We start from the raw sequence: 9584 nt of genomic DNA on the forward strand, positions 1-9584 counted from the left end.
GGGATTGAGATAAAGATGGATAGATTAAAATTCAGTATTATATTTGTTGGTTTAAAGACTGATATTAAAATTTTATCTTTGTCTTTAAAATTTTAGTTCCTCCAAAAAGTAGGAATATAAGAGACTAAAATTTGTAGAGATGAAAACTGAAACTTTAATAATATTTTATACCTAAAATATCTTTATTTTAATTAATTAATTCTAATTTTATGCTTTGTACAAATTAAATTAGAGTTTCATTCTTATTTCAATTTCTGTCTCCTATTTTGTACTAAACAGAATATTAAAATTTATTTCAATATCTGTCTCTCTACCAAATGCTACCTTAAAAGGAACTAAATTTGATAAAGTTGCCAAAGTTAGAGAGGATTGTAAAAGGGACGAAGGAGTAGAGATGCTTAAACTTGTTTCCAAAGTAACCATTCATGCAGCCCCAATTTGAAGTTACCACTCCTTCAATCCGTGGAGGTACTTGAAATTGAAGGATTGGAGTCAAGCTGTGGTGATGATGGCATGGGTTCCCTCCCAGAAGGAATTGTGCAGAATATGCATCATGTTAAGGTACTACCTCATTAACTGGGTAGCCTGGGCTCACTCCAAGAACTGCTAATTTCAAATTGTGGTGAGCTGGAGCCTTTGTAAGAGAATGTTCTTGAAGGTCTGAATTGTCTTCAAAGTTTGACAGTTCTTGGGTGTGGGAAGCTAAAATCATTGTCAGAAGGTGTAGGACACCTAACTTGTCTCCAATCCCTTTATATCTTTGAATGCCCAGAACTAATGAGTCTGCCAAGAAACGTGAATCAGCTAACTTCCCTGAATCATGTTGAAATCTTGGGAAGAAGGGGCCATAACCGTGTGGCACCAGAAGGCCTTCAACGTATCCCTTCCCTTGCAACTCTGATTCTAGGTGGAGTAGATTCATTGGAGAAGAGATGCAAGAGAGACACAGGAGAAGATTGGCCATACATTGCATTTGGAACACACACTTTCGTTTTGTGGTAAATTCAGTTCAATTGTTCTTTTCTTTTTCTAATCACCTTTCAAATACTTTTTTTATTTGATGTATTGGTTGAAGATCTCTCTGGGTCAGAATTGCATAGATAGATGTACCATACAAAGAATCATCAGATGGTCAACACCACAACCAAGTACTACACCTCTATACTCTTTCTTTTTTAATAAATTTTGTACCACTTACATTTGTTGATTTAAATGATTTTATAAAACAGTTTCATGATTTAGATTTCCATTCCATTTCAGATCATTACTTCTGTGTGGTTGATGTGTTTAAGTTGCATTTGTTTTCCTTTAGCATCTTTCTTACCGGTTTGAGGTCTAAATTTTCGCACCATTATATTTCCAGTGACTTGCAATACTGTTAAAGCTTTAAGCTTGTTCAGTGAGTAGCCAACACTGAATCCGAAAACCATACCTCAGTCACTGCAATATGATTGCCCTCAGTTAAGCAATTTGAGAATGAAAGCAGCAACATTATCACTCGGATAATTGATTGTGCATGTTCAACTCGTTAATTTGGCTCCACATTCTTGGGCTTCGTTATGGATGTATAAGTATTCATTTACTCTTTGATATATTCCTCACATTACTTTGCTCAACTATTGTCTCCAATCATATATAACCCAAGTTGAAATTCAAGTTGTTCATATAACTTGCAACCTTTTGTGGTATGGTACTATTTGCTTCATTCTGTAACCTGAAAATCCTCTATTCAGTCATACTGAGATTTTTTCCCTCCCAATTCAAGCCAAGGTTGCAGCCTAGGGATGAGTCCATGCAATCGCACTTGAAGAAGAATGTAGTTTTCCAGTTCTATCAAGATTCCAAAGTTGCTTGACCTTTCATATTCAAGTTCACATATTTGAAGAACCATTTGCTATCTGTTTCATAGAAGCACCATGACCTCTCATGATCATTAGTTTAAGTGGTACTAGATTAGATTGTAGATGTTTGTGTGGAAACTGTACTGACCAGTTATTTTTATCCGCTTTCTTTGATGGAAGGAGGACTATTATTCTGTTCCATCATAGTATATGAACTAGAAGAAGCTAATTGATTCCAATTGGACATTGGTTATGACTGAAGCATGTGACTGTGTTCTGTTTCTATTGTTACCGAGTCATTTTTGATAAATTTGAACCTGGCTGATATTCTTGGTTATTGATTTGTTACTTGAATCAACGTAGTAGAATGTTGAATTTAAAATTAAGATCTGACAAAACCACATGTTTGCTGGAACTAGTTATAAGCCTAACCATAGAGAATTCCCCACCCACTTCATTTACATCAAATGTGTGAAACAAAGAACCAACTGGATCAAGATGCTCAAGTTCTTAAAATAATTGTCACACAAAAATTATACTTTTACTTATAAGATTCAAAAACCATTAGAATAATGTCTAAGGTACAAGTATTCTGATGCATATATTTTATAATTTCATAAAAGTTTATATGAGTAAACCCCAAAATGTTCCATATCAAATTTCATAAATATCTAAGTATTTTGTATAATCTATTAAATCAATATGATAAAACTCAATTTTTCAACTCAAGCCTACCGAATGAGCTTATAAATTTAGTTTACAATACTATCAATAACAAATGGAACTCGAGTTGGCATAAAAATTGGCTGATCCATCTATGCTAGCAAAATACTAGGATCAGCCATTGACAAGATTTGAATATTTAAAAAAAAAAAAGCATGAGCAGAAGTGTTCTGAGGAGTGATGGACACTGCAAGTGCTGCCGAAGGAGACGATGGTGGATGTATATGGCGGTGGATGGTAGATGCTGAGTTGAAGATAGTGACAACCATGCAATTCTTTTCTCTATTTGTGTTGGGAAAATACCCTCCAAAATTTGGTAATCAATTATTGGTACTGTTGGGGGTTGAGATCAACATTAATCTGTAATAAATGTACTATAAAAGAAATAATGACTCTGTTAAAGTTTTCATTTTGATTTTCTCAGGTTGCATTTCTGATAGATTAGGAACCCTTTATTGGAAACTCTCTGAAGATTCTAGTTCTAGTAACACTAGAGCTTTTAGTTGCAATTGCATGCCCTCTTAGAACTTAGGATGCGACGAACAAGCCCAAAAGTCTTCATTGCATGCCTAAATAATAGCATGATCTTTAAGCTCCAAAGAGTTAGTCTTGATTGGTTAATTTGGGACTGGTGAGGATGAGATTGTAGTATTATTAATTTCTAACATAGTTTCATAATTACATGGATTATTCTTATATTAAAACATTATTCTTTTTATTCTGAAAATATCCAAATCCTTGATTGCAGGAATCAGTGGTTACTATGGAACAAGCATGTACTACATGGACTTGGTCTTGAAACGTAGGCCACCCCTATCCTCTTCCAACCTTCTGATTTGTTTTCCACTGGCTGCTTCTTTAAGACTATGGAGCACAAAAATCCAATATGTTCAAACTTCAAAGTTGGCTCCTTCTGATGCAATTTGCCAACTTGCATGGTCACAGCTTTCACATTCTGAACCGTAGCAATAATTCGGAGAATAATACTAATACTCAATTTCATAATATATATGGTAGATCTATCTTCCTCTTAGTGCACCACCAAACAAGACTCTCTAAGCATTCCTTCATTCATTCTATAATGGCAGACGCTTTACTTGAAATTGTCATTGGAAACTTGAACACTTTTATACAGGGTGAGCTTGCAGCTTTCTGGGGTGTTGACTCACAAGCTCAAAAGCTATCCTCGAGCCTCAAAATGATTCGAGCTGTTCTTCAAGATGCTGAAGAGAGGCAGATAAAGAGTAATTCCGTGAAGCTTTGGCTGCAGGATCTTTCAGATGCAGCATATGTTTTAGATGATATCTTGGAAGATTGTTCAACACAGTCAAACCTGCTACAACTTGAGCAAACAAGCTCTGGGGTTGTAAGAAGGGCACACGGCACATGGTTGGCCTCTTTGCATCCCAAGTCACTTTATTTCCGCCGTGATGTCGCCAAGAGGATGAAAGAGATCACTAACAGGCTCCATGAGATTGATGAAAGAAGGAGGACGTTTGAGTTGCGTACAGGTGTTATAGAGAGGCAACAGGAAGATGATCAACAGCGTCAAACTATTTCTACCATCCCTGAGCACCCGAAGTTTGGAAGAGTCGAAGATAAAGAGAAGATTGTAGAGTTTCTCACCAAGCATGCCAGTAGCATTGATGGGGTCTCAGTGTATCCTGTTGTTGGTATGGGAGGTCTTGGCAAAACAACACTTGCTCAATGGGTCTTCAATGACGAGAGGGTGGAGCAACATTTTAATTTGAGGATTTGGGTTTGTGTTTCTACAAACTTCAATATGATGAGAATTCTACAGTCCATTGTAGAATCCTCCACCGGAGTGAACCCAAACCTCTCCACTTTAGAAGCAATGCAAAACAAAGTTCAACAAGTGTTGCTGGACAAACGGTGTTTGCTTGTTCTAGATGATGTGTGGGAGAATGACAAATGGGAGGACTTGAAGTCTGTGCTGAATTCTAGAGGTAGTGAAACCAAAGGTGTTTCAATTTTGGTCACAACACGTGATCAGATTGTTGCATCTGCCATGGAAACATGCCCTACTCATCACTTACAGCCATTACCTCAGGATGAGAATTGGTCATTGTTCACACACTATGCATTTGGTCCAAACAAGGAGCAGCCTGCAAAGCTGGTGGAGATTGGCAAGGAAATCGTCAGAAGATGTGTGGGTAATCCCCTTGCATCCAAAGTTGTTGGAAGCCTTTTGGGTATTCAAAAAGAGGAAAAAGAATGGCTCAATGTGTTGGAAAGTAAGTTTTGGGACATTGATGGTGTCATGGGTGCTTTGAGACTAAGTTATTTTCATTTGAAGCCATCATCACGGCAATGCTTTTGTTTTTGTGCTCTCTATCCTGAAGATTTTCGAATCTCAAAGGAACAGCTAATTCATCTTTGGATGGCCAATGGACTAATTAAATCCAAAGGGCATTTGGAGGTTGAAGATGTTGGTAACCAGCAATGGGAGGAGCTGCTCCAGAGATCATTTTTTCAAGAAGTATCAATTGACAAGTATGGAAACACCACCTTCAAGATCCATGATTTATTCCTTGATCTTGCCCACTCCATAGTGGGAGAAGAGTATAAAGCTTATGGTGAGTCTGCAAGCTTGACCGATTTGTCAAGAAGGGTCCGTCATGTAAGTTACTCTGGCTTTCCTGAGTTAAATCAGAATACCTTGAAGAATATTGAGTCCTTGAGGACTTTTATTGATCTTGAACCAGCAATTAGCAATTTCCTCATTAGATATCCAGTATTGGTTTTGCATAAAGTGCAGTTATATAATTCTCTCCGAGCATTGCGTACAGGATCTTCTGAACTCTCTGCACTGAAAAGTTTAACACATTTGAGGTACTTGAATATTTACAATAGTTACATTACAAAGTTGCCAAAATGTGTTTCTAGGCTGCAGAAATTGCAAATTCTAAAGCTAGAACAATGCCATGTTCTTACTTGTCTGTCCAAACACATATCGAAGCTGAAGGATCTCAGGCATCTCTTAATTGAAGGATGTTGGTCATTAATAGAAATGCCTCCAAAAATGGGGGAGTTGAAACAACTGAAAACACTGAATATTTTTATTGTGGATTCAAAAGCCAAACATGGCTTAGCAGAGTTACATGATTTACAGCTTGGTGGAAGACTACACATTAAAGGTCTCGAGAATGTCCAGAGCGAACATGATGCTAGAGAGGCTAATTTGATGAGTAAGAAGGAGCTGAGTTATTTATATTTGTCTTGGAATTCTAATTCTAATTCTAATTCTAATTCATTATGCATTAGTCCAGAGAGAGTACTTGAAGCCCTTGAGCCTCCCCCTAATCTCAAGAATTTTGGGATTAATGGTTACAGGGGATCAGAATTCCCTGGTTGGGTGAGAAATACTAACATCTTTTCAAGCTTAGTTAATGTTATACTCTTTGACTGCAACAACTGTGAGCAGATTCCTCCACTTGGTAAATTACCACATTTAGAAAGTCTTTATGTATCTGGTATGAAAGATGTGAAGTACATTGATGAAGACTCGTATGATGGAGTGGAGGAGAAGGTGGCCTTTAAGTCCCTAAAGGAGCTGACTTTGAGAAACTTGCCAAAGTTAGAGAGGATTGTAAGGGACGAAGGAGTAGAGATGCTCCCACTTGTTTACAAATTAACCATTTCATGCATCCCCAATATGAAGTTACCACACCTTCAATCCGTGGAGGTACTTGAAATTAAAGGATTGGAATCTGACAATGAAGACGTGGCTTCCGTTCTGGAAGAAATCTTTCTGAGTGTGCGTTGTGTTAAGCAGCTCACGATTCGTAGCTTTCCCAAACTGAAGGTGTTAACCCAAGAACTGGGCACCCTTAGCTCACTCCAGGAGCTGGATATTGATGATTGTGTTGAGCTTGAGTCCTTCGTAGAGAATGTTTTTCAAGGCTTGAGTTTTCTTCGAAAATTGACCATTTCCGATTGTCCAAGACTAAAATCCTTGTCTAGTGTTGCAGAACACCTAACTTGTCTTGAGTTCCTTACTATATGTTCTTGGCCAGAATCGATGACTCTACCAACTAACATGAATAAGCTAACTTCCCTCCATGATGTTATTATCAGTGGTAGAGTACCAGAAGGTCTTCAATGTATCCCATCCCTCAAACCTCTGATGCTATTTGAAGTGGATTCATTGCCAGAGTGGTTGGGAGATATGACTTCTCTGCAACACTTATACATTGGTGGCTCTCCAAGGATAAGGTCAGTTCCAAGTAGCTTTCGAAACCTGACAAACTTGCGTTCCCTCACAATTTATGATTGTGCTCGGCTGGAGCAGCGATGCCAGAGAGAGACAGGGCAAGATTGGCCAAACATTGCTCACGTTCCACACGTTGACATTCGCGAGCAGCAACATAGATATACAAGTTGGGGTAAATTCAACTCCTTCTCTTGTTTTGTTTTCTTTTGCCCCTGGTTAATGTGTCCCAAGTTCCATGACCCTGCCTTCTTGTACTCATGTTTGAAATACTTGACAGAAATGGCCAAATTCAAATGGAATTTGAGGAGGTCAAACATATCAAAACATCCAAATTTTTCATTTGACGAAATGGTTGAAGATCTACATAAGCAGAAGCAAGATTAGTACTCACTCGTGCCTTCATAGTCTATGTGTAAGCATAAACTTACTTTTGCTTCATTCTGTAACATTAATATTTTCTGTTCAATCAGTGAGGCTTTTTTTTCTTTTTTTCAGTTCAGGATAAGGTGGCAGTATATGCATGCATACATACAATCACACATATTGGAAGAAACCTTTTGCTGTTAATTGCACGGAAGCACCAACCAACTCATATTCTCCCCTTCAACAAAACTTGGCCCTGCTGTGTTTTTGCCAATGTCTTTTTGATTTAAAATTGTGTTTTAGAATTTTATATTCTGAATATGTTAACCTATTTGTTAGTTATTCATGAGTGGTACTACATTAGTTTGTGATGGAAACTGTATTGGACAGTTATTTTTATACACTTTATTTGATGGAAAAAAAAGACTAGGGTTCCTAAAACACTGTACTATGTACCATCATAGTATATTGATTCAAACTGGATTCTATTTCTATATATACTATTTTCAGATGGGTTATTGTGGATTTGTGGTTAAGAAAAGTTTCACATAGCTGAATTGCAGGGAAACCTCCAACTAACCATTTTTCAATTACAAATTGGGGTATTAGGATGCTGACAGTGATGGTGGCTGCAACAATATTTAACACGGCTTAGATCTTTTATGTGTTAGTTTCATTATTGCTATAATCAAAATAGTTACAAGGATTTTAAGCAAATTGAGCTTCGTTGAACAAAGTCTTATTTGGCAAATTATATTGCATGTGAATAGATTTGGCCTTCAATATATAAGAACTTTAAAGCTTGAGCAGTGTATTTGAGCACTGAAAACCAAAACTGCAATCAGATATCTATAATTTATGTAAAACCAAAATTGCAATGATGCAGTATTGACTGAAAACAAGGGTTTATGAGAAAGAATGCAAGCAACGTTTCTAAGGACCAAGAAAAGTGACAATACTTTGTGATTATTATGTGCCTAAATATTGTTGCAAGTACATAACATTTCATGCCATAGATCTATCATCCACTTCATCTACAAGTTATCACGAACAAAATCTGTATAGTAACACTCAGTATTAGTATTGTGTTATTCTCTTGTAAAGTATTCGAATTCATGTAAAACATAGCATATCATATGGTTCCTGTGAGATTTAAAACTTTGATTTCTTCACGTGAATTATCCTGGATATTACACAACAAAATTAAGATAAAAGAAGAAAGGGAGAAAGAGGAGTTTCCGATACATTTGATGGCAAATAAAGAATATAACTATATGAAAATTTTCTATATAACTTAAAAAAAAATCAGATTATTGTTACCAAATCTTCATTTTGATATAAATTTGAACTTGACTGATTCTTGGTTTTCAACTGTCACAGAATGAATGAATCATCCATGAGTCTGCAAGCTTGACCAATTTGTGAAGAAGGGTCCATCATATAAGTTACTTTGGCTTTCCTAAGGAGTTAAATCAGAATACCTTAAAGAATGTTGAGTCCTTGAGAACTTGCAACAAAGGAGATCAAACTACTACCATTAATGCCAGTTACAGAAGCTATGTGGGCATAGATTATTTGAAAATTTTAAATATGTGGAACTAAATTATCTACTTATTTTAATAAAGAATAATTTGTCTAATATTCTAAATCAAAAACTAATTTGTTAATGACTGATTTATCTAATATAAAAATTATTAAAGACCAATTTAAAATATCACTCATTTTGAAACACAATATCAAAGCTTCTTCATCCTTCGTGCCAATAAAAGAGCTTATCAACCAGATAGTCAAATTTATCAGCTTTAGCGAAATGATGACGACGTCGATGCCGATCTCTTCTTAGCTGCCATGATCTCCATTTGGATCTGATTTTATCTAGGCACATTGATTAAGTTATAGTTATGAAAGGCGAGATACTAATTCACACAAACATAAATTAATGGTAAAAACAGAATAAAGGGATGAATTTATACCAGAAAATGTTTCTTCATGAATGGGAACCAGTTTGAATTGTGGGATGTGAGCAATGGCCTGCCAATCCTGTCCTGTTACTTTGGTGCATCGCTTCTGCAGCTCCTTATGGCACCCATCAATAGATAGCTCACGCAAGTTGGGCAGGTTTCGGATGCTACTGGGCAGTGACCTTAACCCCTTACTGGAGAGACGTAACTTTTGAAGAGAAGTTAAGTCCCCCAACCACTCAGGAATTGAACGTATGTCAAACACATCCAAACTTTGGAGGGAAGGGACATGTTGTAAGCCTTCTGGCAATGTATCACAATAGATGCAACTATGACGAAGGGAAACTAGCTGATTCATGCTACTCGGTAGAGTCACCAGCTTTGGACAGTATATGATATGAAGGCGCTCCAGACAAGTTAGATGTCTCACACCTTCAGACAAAGATTTCAGTTCCTTACAAC

At 36.8% G+C, this 9584-nt stretch overlaps 2 protein-coding genes across 2 annotated transcripts in view; one reads left to right on the forward strand and one right to left on the reverse strand.

Moving 5' to 3' along the window:
* The first annotated feature begins 372 nt into the window (after positions 1–372).
* On the forward strand, positions 373–7686 carry LOC107486996 (putative disease resistance protein RGA3). Its single transcript, XM_021144129.2, has 5 exons — positions 373–998; positions 1076–1148; positions 3313–6970; positions 7076–7210; positions 7294–7686. Exons 3-4 carry the CDS (start codon positions 3451–3453, stop codon positions 7180–7182), a joined length of 3627 nt encoding a protein of 1208 aa, XP_020999788.2. The 5' UTR covers positions 373–998; positions 1076–1148; positions 3313–3450; the 3' UTR covers positions 7183–7210; positions 7294–7686.
* A 1368-nt stretch (positions 7687–9054) lies between these two features.
* LOC107486993 (putative disease resistance protein RGA1) overlaps positions 9055–9584 on the reverse strand; it is a 33628-nt gene continuing 33098 nt past the window's right edge. The window contains exon 3 of the mRNA XM_052261513.1: positions 9055–9192. Within this exon, the coding sequence (XP_052117473.1) occupies positions 9061–9192 (132 nt within the window). The 3' untranslated portion in view covers positions 9055–9060. The remainder of the gene's footprint in view (positions 9193–9584) is intronic.

Source organism: Arachis duranensis, chromosome 5, assembly GCF_000817695.3.
Source record: "Arachis duranensis cultivar V14167 chromosome 5, aradu.V14167.gnm2.J7QH, whole genome shotgun sequence".
Lineage (NCBI taxonomy): Eukaryota > Viridiplantae > Streptophyta > Magnoliopsida > Fabales > Fabaceae > Arachis > Arachis duranensis.